The following is a 19,140-nucleotide window of genomic DNA, read 5'->3' on the forward strand; positions in this document are numbered from 1 at the left end:
TAGACAAGAAACTCTATGTAAAGAATTTCCAAATTTCAGACAACTATGACTCTTTTAAGTGGGAGAAATGTTGGAGAGACCTAATGGTGGAGATGAGAAAAAGGAAGGAAATGCCCTGTTGCCTTTTTGATTATACTATATAAAAATACACTTCTCTTCACCCCGGCCACAGCAATCTGTGGCTGACCCAGCAAGGCTAAGTGTGATGTGCGTACTCCGTCTTAGCGGAAGGTTTCTCTAAAGGCCTACTTTAAACTCGCAGGTGAAGTCGCTGGCCAGCTCCTGCCCAGAGGAACTCAGTCGGGGAAACGTGTTAGCGTGGCCCGATTTCCTGTCAGGAATCACGGGGAAGGTGAAGGTCGACTCCAGCAGCATATTCTGCTCTGGTGAGGATTTCTCTCTTAAACCTGTGCCATATCTTGAGTCTTCTGGAGTTCTGTCAGAAGCACATGATTCAGAGTTCTCATGCGGTCTCACATGGCACATGCCAATCTTCCCCTTAAATAGGACTCACACCTCGTGGCCATCTAAGGTTTGTTTGCAATATTGAAATTCTTTCCATATAGCAGGTATCAAATAGTTGGGTAGGATATTTGGATAAACATAATTTTAAATTTAAAAGGTAGGCAGGAGGCTCTGGGTTTGGGCTCTTTTTATTTTTGTCCTAGATTTTTGATTTTTATTTTTATATGCACGTTTTGCGAGCATGTATGTCTGTGCCCTGGAGGGCAGATGAGGGCACTGGGGTTAAGTGTGGTTGTAATCTTCGATGTGGGTCCTGAGAACTGACCCTGGCTTCTCTACAAGATAACCACTAGGCCACCTCTTCAGCCCCTGTTTTTACTCCTTTTTGAGATGAAGTCAATTTGTGAAACAAATAAAAACCAATGACTGTTCCCACCCTCACACTGAATATTCACTCTGGGTAATAGAAACTATTACCTAAAACTAATACATTTAAACGAATTTTAGTGCTGTGTAATTCATGATTTTAGATAATTTACAAGAATAGTGCCTTACTACCCCCAAATAACATTCATTCCTTTAAAAATATCCACAGGGCATTGGGGGCCCATGCACTTGGCAAGCAGAGGCAGGTAGATATCCGAGTTCAAGGCCAGCCTGGCCTACATAATGAATCCAGGACAACAGGGGCTACATGAGGAAACCCTGTCTTGGAAAAAAAAAATCCTTTTTAAAATACCAAAGAGATTTTTTTTTGTTGTTGAAAAAAAAATTGCTTGGTAAAAAAAAATAAGATTTTTCCCCCTTATTATTTTGTTTGTCAATTACTTGGGTATGTGGTAACTTGTTTTAATACAATAAAGCCAGTCCTAGCTGGTATAGAGTTTAAGTGCCTTGTCTCCGGGACCCTGCCTCTGTGTGGCTCACCTGCACTGTGCCTGTTCTCTTGGTCCTCAGACTGCCCATCTTTAGAAGGATCTGTACCTCACCTGAGACCTGCATCAGGAGACCGAAAGCCAGGCTCCAAAGTCAGCCTGTTCTGCGATCCGGGCTTCCAGATGGTCGGGAATCCTGTGCAGTATTGTCTGAACCAAGGGCAGTGGACACAACCGCTCCCTCACTGTGAACGTGAGCAACCTTTGTTCAACCCACTTGGTGGCTCTGGGAAGCTATGGGACCCACATGAGAACCTGGGGAATGCTAGACAGATCTCACCCTATATAGCCACCAACAGAGCAGACATCCAGTCTGTACCCTGGCCCTAGGAGATGGAACCAGGCACCATGGGGGAGGTGGGTAATGCTCATGCCAAAGGACTTCTGACAAATTCATTTGAGGTGATGGCAAGGAACTCGAGACTAGGGAAATAAGCCCCCTGTAGGGTGGAGAGCCACCCTGAGGTGTGCCACTGCTGGAGGAGGAAAGAGGGACAGGTGTCTTAAGCTGGATGTCCCCGCTCATTCATTCACTCAACAAGTTTTAGCTGCACGTTGATACATGTTCTAAAGATGCTGGCCCTGTTCTTGTGTTTACCTTCTGGAGGAAGAGATGGGGGTATGTGTATAATAATGCTTACTTATAAGAAACAATAATGGTGATGGCCAGAAAGCCCCTGAGCAAGCAGCAGGGGCACCGAGTGAGGAGATTTGTAGTGACAAGACTGCTGTCGTAAATAGACAACGGCGGCTATCACCTGACACAGCATCCAAGTATCTTCTTGTCTGCCTGCCTCACTGGACAGGAAGCACCACAAGGCAGGAGTCCCATCTATTCAGTTCACTGCTGTAAGCCCAGCACCTAGGACAGTGCTTAATGGGTACTAAGAGTGCCTTAGATGTTTTTGAATGAATGAATGAATGAATGAATGAATGACATCCCTACAGAGCTCAAGTGTGGCAAGCAGTGTAGAACACTCTAGTTACTAATGTTTGTATACAGTAGGAAAAGGGCAGCTTCTTAAGGTAATTGCCATGGAACTAGGTCCATGCCCACAAGATTCTCTTTAGAGCTTTGCTCCAGCTGAACTTGTGTTCTTGCTGCCCTGTTCCAGGCATTCGCTGTGGGCTGCCTCCCGCCTTGGAGAATGGCTTCTATTCAGCCGAGGACTTCCATGCTGGCAGTACAGTGACCTACCAGTGCACCAGTGGCTACTACTTGTTAGGTGATTCCAGAATGTTCTGTACGGACAACGGGAGCTGGAACGGCATTGCACCATCCTGTCTTGGTGAGATTAACACTGGCAGCTGCTGTGTAAAGTCACATTCATGACCCTTGGGAATCATCTACTATCAATTTTGAGGCTCTAGTGACATCACCCTGCTAAGGCCATCTCTCCTCAGTCAGCCCTGGGCAAGGGATAATGATGAAGCAGATGTCTCTTCCCAAGAGAGTCAAAAATGCTCCTCAATTTTAGTCAAGTTCAGTATAAAAACGGTAGCTCCATCCCCAGTTTTCTACCTAACAATGAAGGACGTTGTAGATTGTATTGTTCGTCTGCAGAATAATCACGATGGTTGCACTTAAACTTCATAAAACATGCACACAGTTCTATATGTTAAGTGATGTGTAGCACCCTAAAAGCAGGACAAACATTTGACACACGAGAGAAATGAATTTGCTGGACTGTTTGTGAGCTGTCTCTGTTTGCAGATGTGGATGAGTGTGCAGTGGGTTCGGACTGTAGTGAGCACTCCTCCTGCCTCAACACCAATGGGTCCTACACGTGTTCCTGTAACCCACCATACACAGGAGATGGGAAAAACTGTGCAGGTACCGAAGTTCTTACGGCCGTTGAACTTAATCCAAGCATGTACCTTGGGGGCATATTATATTAAAAGTGTGACACGAGTGTGATATTCAGAGAGCAAATGGACAGGTGAGGAAGGTAACATTCTTATGGAGAACATATAGGAACCATTAAAGATATTCTTAATTAGCACTGAACTTCCCCCTGGCTTTCCACTTTCTGGAGCACAGAACTGAGCCAACTCTATTGTCAGGTGTCTAAGGAAGCTGCAAGAATAACAGATTTAGGAATATCGTTTAGCCTCGAGTAGAGCAAGGAAGAGGCTTTCCAAGGCTTTCCCATCCATCTCTTTCCTTTGCCTCAGTCACACAAAACGGTATCTTTGAAGGAAACGGCCATCTTGCCTCGCCACGTCACCCTCCTCTGTGGTAGCTTTGATAAAGCTGGCTGACCTTCAGCTGATGTCTCCCTAAATCTGTTATGGGTGTAAACTACCAGAACTCTGTGAGAAATAAAGTAAAGAGGATTTTTTTTTAGGTTTTGTCAAAACAACGGGCTGTGACCCCACACACAGGAAGTAAAAGTGATGCCATTTGGAACAGATGATGTGGGGATTCAGTTTCAGGGGTGAGAGGTAAAGAGAGGGAGGACAGAAACAGTGACAACGTCAAGAAAGAGGAAACTGTAGCAGCAACTAAAGCAGCGTGTGGAAGAGTCACACAATGGAAGTAGAAACTTAGACTAGGTTATCCACACAGGTCTTCTTGGTTACAGGGAATGCTGGGTGTCTCCATCTTTGTCATATTATTGTCCGTCTGAAAATATGGAAATGCTGTCTCTGGACTGTGTGAGGGCCAGATGCAAAAGTTTCCCAGGACAATGTCATATTTAGATGCATTTTCCTCTCTTTAAGAAAATGTTTTAAATGGGATAAAACCTAAGAGCATTGTAAAAAGAATATCCCCACTCAAAGAGTGGGGAGAATCCTGAAAATGCAGACTATGGCCCCGACAGTGAGTTAACAAAGGAACAGGGAACAGTTTCAAGAGGTGTCTTGTACCCCGTGGGAAACAAAAACTTAGTTATTATAAATCTTGTGTCCCAAAAGAGTCTGAGACGATAACTTTAATTTCTGGTTTATAGTCCACCTCACACATCCTAGGGCCATATGGAACTAACAATAATTCATCTCAAAAGCTCCACGCCGGCACGCAAGGACTCTCAGACCCATGTGGTCCTTGAGCCGTTCCTGCATGGCGCCTCGCCACGCTGCTCCCACTCACAATTCCCTTGGCGGGTTGTTACTGCACCAGGTCCACGCATCCCACCACTACACCTTCTCCCGAACTCAATTAAGTCACCACATGAACACCACACAATAACCTCTGATCCAATTCGTGTGATATAATTTCCCCATCTAGACAGCGCAAAATTCTGTGCACACCCATCCCTTGTAAAATACTCATAACAACCTGTATCTGTTCACAGAGAGGAATGTTTACATCTCCCCCCCATGTTGCTCCCGCTCCTTCCCCTCCCTCTTGCTCCTCCCTCTCTTCCTAAAACTTTATTCCCACCCATGCTTCCTTCTCGTCCAATGACAGACCTCGTTTTATCTTGTATAAAGATATACATATAAGTAACTTTTCCCTGTGTTTAACATCGGATAAATATCTGCTATGGACAATAATAGGCATTTGGATATTATTTTTCTGCTCACTTGTGGCTATTTTTCCAAAATCCAATCCTATAATTACATTTACTTTCTGTCCCTTTAAAATTCTTAATGAGATGAGGGTATAACTAAACACAGAGCAACTGCCAAGCATACTCTGTACTAGGAATCTAGTAATATTATATAAATAACAAAATACTTGATGTTCATAGCACAGATGATATTGAACATTAATTCAACACAGCCTTTCCCCCTTTCGAGTTACTTGTGAGAGAGAGGTTAGAGGACAATTTGCAAGAGTCTCTCCCTCTAACGTGTGGGTCACAGGGATGAAACTCAGGTCATTAGGCTTGGCAACTGGAGACCACATTGGTTGCTGTGTGTACCTGTGTCTAAGGTTGAGATGAGATACGGAGGGGAAGCCTTCTGAGGCATGTGCTCACAGCATCTCTGCTTCACCATTGGATAACTATCTTCATAACCACATAAAAGTTTCATAGTTTTAGTATTTGTTTGGATTTCAAAATATTATGATTTAGAAGTGAATGAGAAAGCTCAGCAATTAGGTAAAGGTATATACTGCTTTATTACAAGACCTAAGCTTAGATCTCAGCATCCACCTTGGGCCGCTCACAAATGCTTGTATACCCAGTATATCCTTAGGAGTCTGGTGCTCTCTTCTGGCTCCCATGGGCACCTGCATACAGGCACAGACAGACAGACAGACAGACAGACAGACAGACACACACACACACACACACACACACACACACATACACACACACACACACACACACACACACACACACACACCTTGGGCTGGATAGATAAGTGGCTGAGTCAAGAGCACAGTCTGGTCTTGCAGAGGATCTGAGTTTGATTTCCAGCAGCCACACTGGGCTGCTCACAACTACCTGTAAATACAACTCCAAAAAGATCAAACACCCCTGGTTTCCATGGACACCAGTGCTCAAGTGTGCATACTAACATGTAGACATGTACAAATTAAGTTAGCATAATAAAACTATTTGACACAATAAAACTAATGCTCTTTAAAATATTAATGTGTAAGTGCCTACTAATGTCCAGTGAGTCTCTGGCTTTTTTGCCTCTCCCTTCAAAAGCCCTTGTCCCATGTTTAGAGTTGCCTTAACTGATGTCTTTTTGCTTGAAGACTTTGGATGGTTCTATGAGTGCCATTTATTATTCTACAAAAAAATTTCTTTTAAGAACCTGTAAAATGTAAGGCTCCAGAAAATCCAGAAAATGGCCACTCTTCGGGCGAGATGTACACCGTGGGGGCAGAAGTCACATTTTCCTGCGAAGAAGGGTACCAGCTCGTGGGAGTGAGCAAAATCACGTGTTTGGAGACTGGCGAGTGGGATCTCCTCAGACCATCCTGTGAAGGTACACTGAGAAATGGCCGTGATCACTATATTGGGCAGTTCTAGAAAGACAAAATGGTTGGCATTCTAAGTCTAGGTCATGTCAGCTTTATTTCTGAAAGCCAGGAATTGGGCTCACGTTTAAACATGACAAGGGGTAAAGTCTGGAAGCCGAAAGCTGTTGGAAGACTTTGCAGTTTCAGCCAACCACACCTTTTGTTCCTCCTTCCAGCCATTTCCTGTGGTGCCCCACCTGTTCCTGAAAATGGTGGTGTTGACGGGTCAGCGTTCACGTATGGCAGTAAGGTGGCGTACAGGTGAGCGTCTGACTTTAAAGGTGTAGTGCAGGAGTTAACAGCATGTAGCCCAGTAGAATCACAAGGAACGGGAAAACAATCCCAGAGGGCTTTCTGATATTCGTTTTTTTTTTTTTTTTAATTTATGTGTCTGTGTCTGGATAAGCATGTGCCCCATGTGTGCAGTTTCCCATGGAGGCAAGAAGGGGGCATCCAGTCTCCTGAAGCTATAGTTAAAAGGGGTTATGAACTGCAGATGTAGATGCTGAGAACCAAACTATGGTCTTCTGTAAGAGCAGTGTTCTCTCTTAACGGCTGAGCTATTTCTCTAGCCTCCCCAGAGGGTTTTTATGATCATCATCACCATCATCATCATGACTGAAATAATTGGATTCAGTATAGTGTAAAGAAATCAATTCTGATAACCTCTAATAACCTTGTAGTCATATCCTAAATCTCCTGAGCCTGTTGTTTCCACTGGCATCCCCCTGAGGCACCATGGTGGAAGACACCCCTAACTAACTGATGACCTAGTTATTAACCAACTGTGAGTCCAAGCCTTATAGCCTAGGGACTTGACATCACTCTCAAACCCAGAATTTTCTGCTTTCAGCTATTTATCCATGGCACACATTGGAGACAAGCCAAATTCTCATGCCTGTTCTTTGCACATTATGCAAGGTTACTGTCGGGAGCTGTACGGCATTCAGCCTTGTAGAGAATACAATTTTGAATCATTATTCTAATGTAAAAATTTTCCCAAAATATGAAAATGCCTTACACATTCTTAAGGGTTTTGGTATACATAATATAATGCAAAATAGGGCTGAGGAGATGGAGGACCTGAATTTGAATCCCCAGAGCTCAAGGGAGTCGATGATCCACGTGTGCAGTTGCCCATGGCGGCCAGAAGGGGGCATCAGATCTCCTGGAGCTATAGTAACAGGAGATTATAAATATAGATGCTGAGAACCAAGCTGTGGCCCTCAGATTCATGTACAGTTGGGTGCAATGGCATGCATCTCTAACCCTCATGCCATTACAGGGAGATGGGGGCAGGCAGGACAAAGACAGGAGACTCCCCAGAACTCTCACACCTGCTCACCAAAGGCAACAACAAAGAACAAAGAGACGGTGCCTCAAACAAGATGGAAGGCCAAGGACCAACACCTGAGCTCATCCTTCAGCCTCCCTGTGCACGGCATGTGCATCGATGCACTCATACATATAAACCTCACATACACACATCACACACTCACACAAATTTAAAGTGTGCGACATAAAGCCGTCCGTATTCAGTCTTTTTCCTCTGTCTTTCCCAGGTGCGATAAAGGATATACTTTGGCTGGGGTTGAAGAATCAGCATGCCTTGCTAATGGTTCATGGAGCCATTCCTCTCCCGTGTGTGAGTTGGTGAAGTGTTCCCATCCTGAGACCATAAATAATGGGAAATACATCCTGAGCGGGCTCACCTATCTTTCTATTGCATCGTATTCCTGTGAGAATGGATACAGGTAAAGGGGACACCTGCCCTGCTTCCTAAGGTCTTCATTCTGTAGGAAGTTCACTTGTGTGTGAGTGTGCATGTGCATGTGCGTGTACACATGCATGTGTGTCAGGCTGTGCCCAGAAAGAGATGTATTACTCTCTAAAGTGAAACAGATCAAGTTGTTAGAAGTAAGGAATCAAGGGCCAGTAGGCTGACTCAGAAGATAAAGGTGCTTGTATCCAAGGCTAATGGGGGTAAAGAACTAACTCCTTCAGGTTGTCCTCTGACCTTCACACATTCCCCAGGAACAACAACATGTGTGTGTGTGTGTGTGTGTGTGTGTGTGTGTGTGTGTGTGTGTATGTGTTTGTGTGTGTGTGTGTGTATGTGTGTGTGTTTGCTAGAAACATAGGTGGATAAGCTATGCCACAGGTACAGGGTTTGTGAAGTCAAAGGACAACCAGAGGTCATGAGCAACACAGTCCAAATCCTAGGTCCTGGAAGGACCTTTGACCTTGGTGACTCTGATCACCTGTCTGTATGGGTGTTTATCTTCTAGTTGGATAATAATTAATCTTTTAATCCTTCTTATCCCAGTAACCTGCCAGTCAGAAGCTCTGGAATTCCCCCTTTGCCAATAAACACGTTAGACTTAAATTTTACACCAAGTAGTTACTACATTTCTTTACCCACTCATTATTTTATATGGTCTGGCCTGTGTAAATCTCTTTTATGTTCATACAGAGCAATATAATGCGAAGAACTGCTGTTTTGTGCACTAAAAGTCGGCATTCAGCTTGCACTTTCTTCTATTTCTCCATGGAGTGAACAGAGGGGTGACCTGAGTCCTCTTTCATACCTGTAGCTTACAGGGCCCGGCCCTCATTGAATGCACGGCTTCCGGCGGATGGGACAGAGCGTCACCTAGCTGTCAACTTGTGTCCTGCGGAGAGCCTCCAGTCGTCAAAGATGCTATCATCACTGGGAGTAACTTCACTTTTGGGAACACAGTAGCTTACACGTGCAAAGAGGGGTAAGTAGAGCCTGTAAGGAGAGGAGCATGGAGCTGTTCTTCTTTTCTGAGAGCGCAGAGGAGGCTTCCCAGTGGAGGTGGTATCTCCTTGGGATGTACTAATTACAGACAAAAGAGCAAAGCAGTACAAAGTGTCTTTAGACTTTAACCAAGAATGTGGGAAAGCCATCGAAGCAGTGTGTGTATCTGCCTATCACCCTCAAGAGTCACAATATAAGTCAGCAGGGCAATAAAATAAAAATGGGGCTCGGGTTTCTCATTTCGATAATTTTGCTTTGAAAGTTGATTATTTGGCAAAGCAAGAAACACATTGCAAAGGGCTTTAACTTATGGCCTCCTTTGCGCTGCATACCAGTGATGGTCTTTGTAGGACCTCAGGCCACCAAGGCATTGAGTATGGTCCACCTCAGCCTCCACTGTGGACACTGTTTCTTCTCTGTCTACACTTTCTTGTTAACATTTTCATCATCCCTGGCGTTTGCACACTCAGGGGCTCCCTTGGATTTCTGCCTCAGGTGTGTGCCCTTGGAGAAGCAACATGTCCTCCTGTGGCAGTGGCTCTCAACCTTCCTAATGCTACAACCCTTTAAGACAGTTCCTGATATTGTGCTGACTCCCCCCCCCCACACACACACACCATACAATTATTTATGTTGCGACTTCATAACTATAGTTTTGCTACTTTTATGAATCATAATGTAAAGATCTGCATTTTCTAGTGGTCTTGGGTGACCCCTGTGAAAAGGTCATTCGACACCCTCCTGTAGGAGTTGTGACCCACAGGTTGAGAACCACTTCCCCAGACCAAGCCAGTCCACTAGAGGCTGATATCTGTGAGAGAACAGAGACTGTGACAAATTGACAAATGGCTCAGCTGGGGGAGGGGAGCGGCATCACTAATCCAACAGTGAAGCTTCTGGGGTGAGGGCATGCAAGTGGTGAGACATCAGAGAGGACATGTTTCTTGTCACCCGTCCAGGCTGTTACCAGCACTTAGAGACATTTGTAGATTTACGTTGAGGTGATACATGATTGGACAGAAGAGAGATAGGTGGGGCAAGGTCTAGGAAGGCGGAAGAGGGGAGAGGAGAGGGAATCAAGATGGAGCCGGAGAAGGAGGATCTAGATCCAGGTGGTCTCCATTGGCGATAGGTAGATGGGAATATTTTTGAGGGTTTCTATAGGTCTTTTCATCTCATATAGAGGCTTGTATCTTTGTCCGTTGGATGTAAGCTGAACGCGTAGAGGGTTTGTGGATTGAGAATTTAATATATGAACCTTGATAAGATACCGAGCTTTGGAGTCGTGTTTGCGTCAGGAGGCGGAGGAACAGAACTCGTGGGCGGAGTGAACCGCCTGGGTTGGGAACCGAGGGGAGAGGACAGGTGGCTTGAGGACTGAGCGACAGAGTCCGTCCCCGTGCAGTCTGCTCATCCGAGGACTGAGACTGGGGCCCGGGGGGGGGGGGGGCGGGGATAAAAGGCTAAACAAACTTTTTATATTTAGCGCAACAGACATGTTCTTGAGGAGACCTTGAGCCTCAAGCCCTGACATCAGAACTTTCCGAAATCCTACGTGAAAACAACAGCAGCAATAACTTTGTCATTGTGATACGATTGTCGTTTGGAGTGAAAGGCCCCTGCTGGCAGCCATAGCACAGGAGGGGCTGTCTGCATAGAAGGGGGTGTCTGCAACGGCTGGACAAGTGCATAGTCATTTCACCCACAAATCGCAAATCACTACCCATCTAATATTTTATGGCAGATAAAAATTAACTATTAAAAGACTTTTTTTTTTCCTGGAGTTCAAACTCTTGATGATAGAACAGTAAGCCCCTTTGAGGAAACCATCCTCTCCCTGGGAGGCTGTGGGAGCAGCCTCACTGGAAAGAGCTTTTGTCTTGTTCCCTGCCTTCTGGACACGTTTTTAACAGAGCCCTTGAACTATATGGATGTAAAAATAATACAGTGCTCCATTTGAAGTCACCTGTAGAGATGAAGTATGTGTTAAGATTTTGCTACAATTAAGTCGTTTTATGAAAGAAATACAACATGACGGAGTCTGCTGGAGGCCAGCCTCAATGCCTCTCTACTCTCCTCATGTTTTAACAAATGCCCATTTTTCATATTGCATACATGTTTTCATAGGCAAATATACTTTTAATTTACATGTTGATATATTGCCTCATTTAAGAAGTCTCTTTTAAATCACTTCTCTCTTGTTAAATATTTATTTTATTTTTAATCATGTGTATGTGTATATGTGAATACTCTCTCTCAAATACATGCTAGTCAGCTGAACTTTCCCACTGTTATAAAACATGCCTGTATAAAGAATGAGTCATCTCTGGGCCGGGGTGAAGACTCTGGGGATACGATTCCTCATGAGGACTAAGTTCAGATTCCCCAGCACTCACGTAAAAAGTTCAACAATCTGGCATTTACCTTAACCCCAGCGCTGGTGGAGGCAGAGACAGGCAGGCAGATCCTGGTGGCTCCCTGGGTGGCCAATCTCACCAAAAGAGCAAGTTCCAGGTTTAGTAGAGAACGTGTCTCAAAAAAAAAAAAAAAAAAAAAAAAAAAAAAAACTGCAAAGCAATGGAGAAAGACCACCGATGTTGGTACACCAACAGACAGAGGCACCACAGAGGTGGTGACATGTTCTTGAGGAGACCTGAGGCCCCAAACACTGACAGTAGAACTTTCTGAAATCCTAAACTAAAACAACAGCAATAATTTTATCATTGTAATGTGATTATCATATGCAGGGATGGGTTCCTGCCGGCAGCACATGATACAGGAAAGGGTTGTCTTCGATGGTTGAACACGTGAATAGTCATTTCGCCACAAATCCCTAAGTTACTCATTTCTCTACGGTAGTAGACTAATTTGTTCCCACTCTATTTGCTAATAAAAGCAGAGCGTAATGAGTACACCTGCATGTTTTCTGGTGTCTCAGTCGGGGTTTCTATTCCTGCACAGACATCATGACCAAGAAGCAAGTTGGGGAGGACAGAGTTTATTCAGCTTACACTTCCACACTGCTGTTCATCATCAAAGGAAGTCAGGACTGGAACTCAAGCAGGTCAGGAAGCAGGAGCTGATGCAGAGGCCATGGAGGGATGTTACTTACTGGCTTCCTTTCCCTGGCTTGCTCAGCCTGCTTTCTTACAGAACCCAGGTCTACCAGCCCAGGAATGGCACCACCCATAATGGGCTGGGCCCTCCTCCCTTGATCACTAGTTGAGAAAATGCCTTACAACTGTATCTCATGGAGGCATTTCCTCAACTGAGGCTCCTTTCTCTGTGGTAACTCCAGCTTGTGTCAAGTTGTCACAGAAACAGCCAGTACACATAGCACATATATATATGGAATATCCCTGTCCTAGACATTTCAAGCTGTTACCCAGGTCATAGGATAGTCATATTTTGAGCTTTACAAGATATTAATAAATAACCAAAATTTAAAGCGACTCTGCTGGATGAGTTAAAGTGTAACTTACATGTGACTGCCAGCAGGTGGCGACCACACCTTCAGTCAAGAAGACCTTGAGAGTCCAATCATAAACAACTATCTGGAATTCAAAATCTATTTGTTTAAAACACACACATGAAGAGCGGGTGGGGAGACTGTGAAGAGCCAACAGACTAGGAAGCTGGCTGTGATAGGGAGTCCCCTAGAGATGACAGGAAGCTACACCCATAATACCTCAACAATGTAGTTGCCAGAACACAAGCAGTATCATTACTCATGGTAAAACAGAAGCTGGAATTCTCACAGGGCACACCCCCAGACAAAGAACTACAGGCAATTAAAGAATTCTGCATGAGGGAGAATCAGCCTTACCAAGGAATGTGTCCCCTCATTGATTGTCTACCACCAAGCCATCAGCCCTGAACTCTTCCATCCAATCAACAAGCAATGGGCTCAGCAGGTTGTATTTATAGAATTATGCATATATATTTAACAGGAGGCCACCGATCTGAGGAGGAACGAGGCAGGGAGACATAGGAAAAAACTGGAAGAAGGAAAGAGAAGGGGTAAACGTGTACCTGTTTTAGTTTTTAAAATGATGCTTTAAAAACTGACACATGAAAGTCTAAAAATTATATTCACTAATGCAGTATCATCTAATATATCCATCCATGTGTGCACAGTGCAATTCTTCCACCAGGTTAAATGTAGCGACCTGCTTGGATAGTTGTCATTTCTGTACGGTGAAAAACTTGCAAAGTTATTTCTTGTAGTTTATTGAAATGTGTATGGCTGTTTCCTGCAGTCTCAGCTTCTACTCCTGTGTACCTTTAACCTAGTGACCTAATCAAGCTTCCCTATTTCTCTGCTCTTTCTAGTTTCTGATCCCTAACAGTCCAGCTGCTTGTTCAAACCAGTATGCTAACAGTTTTCTTCTAGTATCTCATTTATTAGAGCTCAATTCTTGTATGCCTTGTTTGTTGCTGAACCCTTCATGATGGGCAACGTGCCTGCTGTCCTGGCTAGTTCTATGTCAACAAGTTAGAGTCAGCAAAGAGGAGGGATCCTCAGTTGAGAAAAAGCCTCCACAAGGTCAGGCTGTAGGCAAGCCTATAAAGTGTTTTCTTAATTAGTGACTGATGGGGGAGGGCCCAGCTCATTGTGGGTGGTGCCACCCATGGGCTGGTGGTCCTGGGTTCTATAGGAAAACAAACTGCACAAGCCCTAAGGAGCAAGCCAGTAGGCAGCACTCCTCCGTGACTTCTGCATCAGCTCCTGGCAGCCCTGTTGAGTTCCTTTCCTGACTTCCTCTGGATGATGAACAGTGATAGGGAAGTGTAAGCCAATAAACCTTTTCCTTCACAGCTTGATTTTGGTCATGATGTTTCGTCATAGTGATAGTAATCCCAAGATGCCTGAGTATGTCTCACCATTTCAGAGTCTCTCCTTACAGGAGAAAAAGCTTACTGTGTCCACAACAACCCCTCATGATCTGGTTCTCTAGACTCTATTCTACCAGCTACCCTGGGGCACCCAGCTTTGCAGTAATTTATCGATTTGAAAGGTTTTGCATGTAAAGCGAGCAGTATGGATTCTAACATGAAACCTGTATCAGGCACAGATCTGTAGTTAGCAAGTGCCTCATTTCTCTGTCCAGCATCTCTGCAAACACAGAGATGGGCCAAAGTTTGCAAGCTTATCATGTAAATAAACCTCCTTCCAGGATGTGGATTGCTGCCAGAAACCCCGTTACTAATTCAGTCTGAGGCGGTTTCTTTTCCTCTCCAGTTTCTTTCTTTGTCCAACCCAAAGGCAACCACAGCATTCACTGGCAAGCTTGCTTTGCTGGTTTCAATTTCTGCCTCGTGTTGAAAACACGGAGATTTCCTTTCTGGTTAGCCCAGCTATGCACTTAAATTGAAGTCTGTTCTAATACTACCTACCGAGTATTATAGAGAGGATTTGCAGGACCCAGAACCAGGAATCTGTTCTTGTCCTCTTTCTGTCTTTTCCATTTCTGTTTTCCTCCCTGAGGCTTATGTAGCACAGCTCTGGCATCTTGTTATATCAAGAATAGCAACATTGTATCCAAGCTGTGACTTCTAGGTAACGTGGCCTGCCTTGCTGTCTCCTCTGTCCTCAGCTGCTCTCAGACTCAGGAAAGTTTATCCCCTTTCGAATCTCAAGTCTGCCCTGCCTCTGCCCTCCTTACGGTGTAAACCACCCAGACCTTCATTCCACATGAGCGTGCAAACAGTCCTGCTGTTCTCACTGTTGTTACTTTGATACGATATAGTACACTATTGTATTCGTTCTTTGAGAGTTTTGCACATGCATGCTGTGTATTTTGATCACATTCACTCCTCCCTACACATTCTCTAGGATCCACCCCTACTCCCTAAACCCTCCTCCCAACTCGTCTGCTTTGATTTGATTTGTACCACCCGCTGAGTCCGAGTTTTGCTGCCCACGAATGCATGAGTATGAAACTGTCTCCTAGAGCATGGAGCACCTACAGGGAACCAGGCCCTAAGGAAAACTGCCTCTCCTTCACCCAACTGCCATTGGGGATGGATACCGGACTGCTGTTGCTGGGCTGTTTGGTAGATTTTAACTTTTATACTACCTGTGAGCTTTGAGGGAACCTCTCCCTGAATCATGGGAGCAAGGAACTTTCTCAAGTTCACAGTAAGGAGGCAAGGACTTCAAAAGAGAGAGCAGAGTGACCAATTCCACAATAAGAAAGCAGCAAGCAGCTCTGTCCAACTCACCAACGCAAATATGCCTTTCCCCCCACACATTTAGCTTTTCTAAATGTTTAGCAACACCCCAAATGCCAGAAGCAGCTGCTTCAGGCCCAGTGGATGGGTGGCCATTTGTGTCTCATTTTTCCTTCTCTCCCGTAGGTTGACATTTGTTGGTATGAAACTCAGAGGCGCGCAAGGGTTGATGACATTATAAAAACCTCACGGAGTTTCCCTCGTTTGATTCTCCTCACATAGAAGCTTCTAAAGGGAATTTATTGGTCTATTAAGATGGGAGCTTTGATCTTCAATTGTTGTTATGAATTGAAGTGAGATTAATCACCACTGTTTCTCCGCGTTTTCTTTTGTCCTCACGAACCCGAAGCTGTTTAATGAGCGGCTCTTGCCTTTTAGAAGGGGACCCGGATGCTGCTCGGGGACCCGGATGCTGCTCGGGGACCCGGATGCTGCTCTCAGGAGCTCACTCATAAAGCTCCCAGGGCTCAGGGCCTGTGCTGGTTAGTAAACTTCCTCTAGGGGTGGGAATCCAACTACTGGAAACTCGCATCACAAAGGACGCTGCTCATTTACCATTTCTGAAGGATTCTTGTGTATTGCTGGCCTCCTAAGGCATTCTTGAGATGTTGATGGACTCCTTCCCCAAGGACACTGGGTGTGTGGCTGACTTTTTAAAAAAGATTTATTTATTTATTTATTTTCTGTATATAAGTGCACTGTAGTCTTCAGACACACCAGAAGTGGGCATCGGATCCCACTACAGATGGTTGTGAGCCACCATGTGGTTGCTGGGAATTGAACTCAGGACCTCTGGAAGAGCAGTCAGTGCTCTTAACCACTGAGCCATCTCTCCAGCCCATGTGTGGCTGATTTTTAATAAAAGTATATAAAAAAAATTGTCCCCAAGACATCTCAAATGAGAGAACAAAGGTTACAAAGAGTTGAAGTGGGTAAACCTTCCTCTTAGGGCCATACTGAAGCCAGGTTTTTCTCGCAGCTCACACTTAGCCCGGTCTCACATTCTCTCTTTTTGGTAGCCGGCAGTTACAGGAATATGCTACCGACTATAAAATGCTTGTTCTCTGAATTATCCCTCAACAAAATAAGCAAGTAGAAGATGTCCCCTATAATTCCAGATACACTTCCAAACTCTGGCAGAATTAAATAGTACAAGCAATTGGATGTTTTGGTGATTAAGCAGTGGTTAATTGGTTAGCCCCGCTAGATGTCATTTAGAATGTATATCTTTTTTGTCATCTTAAAATTCTAACCTTTTTAAAAATACTCATCTTTGCTGATCATCTAACCCATCATCACCGAGCACATTCTCTGGTGGTGCAAAACCCGGCCCTGCTGACGCTTGGGATATTAGTCTAGGACAAGCACAGGACAGAGACCAAATAAGTATCTTCCAGTATGGCACTGTCCCACTCCGTCTGTCACATTGTGTCACTGGCCACTGCAAACAAGCACCTCGATAATACAGCATCAATGCCCTGAGGAGGGTCATGTATGAAAAGGAAGTGACATCATGTATAATTAAATATGAGTTAACTGCAATGCATAAAGAAAAACAAAAGTCTTACTCCAGATTTTGGAGGGGGGGTGGAGATACTGAAGATCCTAAGAATGAATTCTTCGAATTCATATCTCTCCAAAGTGTGTATCCACTGGTCGTTGCCCATTCAGTTAGAGAGCTGGTTTGCTGTTAGGTTTTCATCAGGAAAAAGTAGTTGGTGGAGAGTTATCAGAAGGTCAAGAATTAGAGACCCCCAAGTGATTCCAAATTACATAACATAGTTTTCACATTCTCAAGATAAGGAAGGTTCTAGAGACAGAGGTGTCTGCCTCAGAGCACCTGGAGCCAGGGAATAAAGGGAAAACTTTATGTACAATGGATTTCTATAAATCAGGGCAGTGCACATGAACTGCAGTCACATGAACTGCAGCCAGTGAACGATGCCAGACACATCAAGGGGTCGTGCACAAGGATGACACGCAGCTCAAAGTATGTAAATGATTCAAGTTGAGCTGTAAAACATCAGGAGCCTCAGTAAGATGTTCTTCCCAGGACATGTCCTATGCAAAGGCACTCAAATCAGCAGGCCTGGCCGGGTGGGTTTTTAATAAATCTGTTCTCCAAGCATTCTGCTTGTGGGTACCTTCCTGAAACTGTGCAAAGAGAAGTTGTCTAAACACCCACTAAGTCTGTATCTACTTGATACCGAGACTGAGGTTTTCCCAAACCATGAGCTGAAGAGGCCCTAAGCAGAGACCTCACTCAGCTATTGGGAGTATCTCAAAGTATTTGTGAAGACACCGATTCTGTGCACTGCATGGTGCCCAGCCATAAGTGGGGAGGTTGTACAGAGGTCTACTGACATCTGTCACTTTTGTCGAACTGCCCATCAGTCCTCCTGTAGATGTTATGGATAGTCTGCTGAGGATGATGGAATCCCACTTTTTCTCTAACGGGTTATTTCTTTTACACCTAAAAGGGACCTCAGTAAAAGTTTCGGTTACGGATGCCTTAGGAATCTTTCCTGAAAGGCAGGTTAAATAATTTGTATCATGACACCTCCGTGGAGTTCCCACAGCATCCTCACAAACAGTGGTCTTATCTAACTAGTCTGAAAAGGGGATGGGGGAGGGGAGGCCGCATCGTGGGAGAGATGTAAGTGTTGGAATCTAGGAACCAACTTTGGATCTCACATTTGCAAACAGCTGAGTGATTCGTGGCAAGGGACTGATTTACCACCCAGCCATCTGTGTGATGAACCAATCACAGTGTCAAGGATCAGCTAGGCACCAGACTGTTTTCATTCCCTTCCCATCATTAGTAACAAAAAAAAAAAAAAAAAAAAAAAACAGACCGACCAGGCGTTAGGTACCCCTTCAAAACTCTGTTGCCTAAGAGACTGAAAGGGAAAATCAGAGGGCCTCGGATACAGTGCTCCTAACCACACAGCCTAATGTTTGCTCTGCTCTGCCGAGATAGCCCTGGGAATCATATTAATAATGTCCTATCAGATATAGGCAAAGAAAGGCTGGGGGTATTGAGGAAAATGTATCCGTGCCCTCATTGCAAGTCATAGCCACGTGCAGAGCAAAGCTTTTTAACTAAGCACACGGTCCGAGGTTTTCGGAAACACTGGATCCTAGCATTCTAATCACTGTTTTAAATGAACGTAAGCCACTGAGTGTAAGTGAGCAGCTATAAGCTATATCTAGGCGAGACGTGCCTCACTAACGCTCTTTGAAAATGTAACTATTAAAATCAACAGACTAAAGCTATCAAAGCTGTGGCCGACTAAGATTGCATTGAGTCAAATGGGACCAACGCTTATTTCTCATTTTGATTTTTGAAAATGTAAAGTAGTCAGGGACTGGAGTCAGATTCCGTTGGCGAAATGAGAACCTGAATGTGATCCTCAGCACCCGTGTTAAGAAACTTGGGGCAGGGTGAGGGCGTGGCCTGTTTATGTGAGGGCGTGGCCTGTTTATGTGGGGGCGTGGCCTGTTTATGTGGGGCGTGGCCTGTTTATGTGGGGGCGTGGCCTGCGTATAATTCTAGTTACATAGCACACACACACACACACACACACTCACTCACACACATATGTAACTATTAGAGTTCTTTAAATAGCAAAAGTCTTAAATCTATTTCCTTACTGATTAAGCATTAGGGTCATTTTAACAATAAGCTCAATATTCAGTTGCTAAATACTATTTTTTTAAAAAAATCCAAAGAATAAAGGCAAAGTTAGTGTTGGAAAAACTAAAAAATGAAAAGAGAAGAGAATGCCTTTTGTCGA

At 44.5% G+C, this 19,140-nt stretch overlaps 1 protein-coding gene across 1 annotated transcript in view; it reads left to right on the plus strand.

Annotated features, from left to right (window-relative positions):
- Positions 1-19,140, plus strand: part of SVEP1 (sushi, von Willebrand factor type A, EGF and pentraxin domain containing 1) — a gene marked incomplete at its 5' end in the record, with an annotated part of 166,163 nt that overhangs the window by 121,738 nt on the left and 25,285 nt on the right. The window contains 8 exons of the mRNA XM_080940297.1: positions 263-386; positions 1,423-1,593; positions 2,516-2,689; positions 3,115-3,234; positions 6,117-6,293; positions 6,504-6,588; positions 7,890-8,081; positions 8,922-9,089. Of these exons, the coding sequence (XP_080796423.1) occupies positions 263-386; positions 1,423-1,593; positions 2,516-2,689; positions 3,115-3,234; positions 6,117-6,293; positions 6,504-6,588; positions 7,890-8,081; positions 8,922-9,089 (1,211 nt within the window). The remainder of the gene's footprint in view (positions 1-262; positions 387-1,422; positions 1,594-2,515; positions 2,690-3,114; positions 3,235-6,116; positions 6,294-6,503; positions 6,589-7,889; positions 8,082-8,921; positions 9,090-19,140) is intronic.

The sequence above is a fragment of the Micromys minutus genome (genome assembly GCF_963924665.1).
Source record: "Micromys minutus genome assembly, chromosome: 28".
NCBI lineage: Eukaryota > Metazoa > Chordata > Mammalia > Rodentia > Muridae > Micromys > Micromys minutus.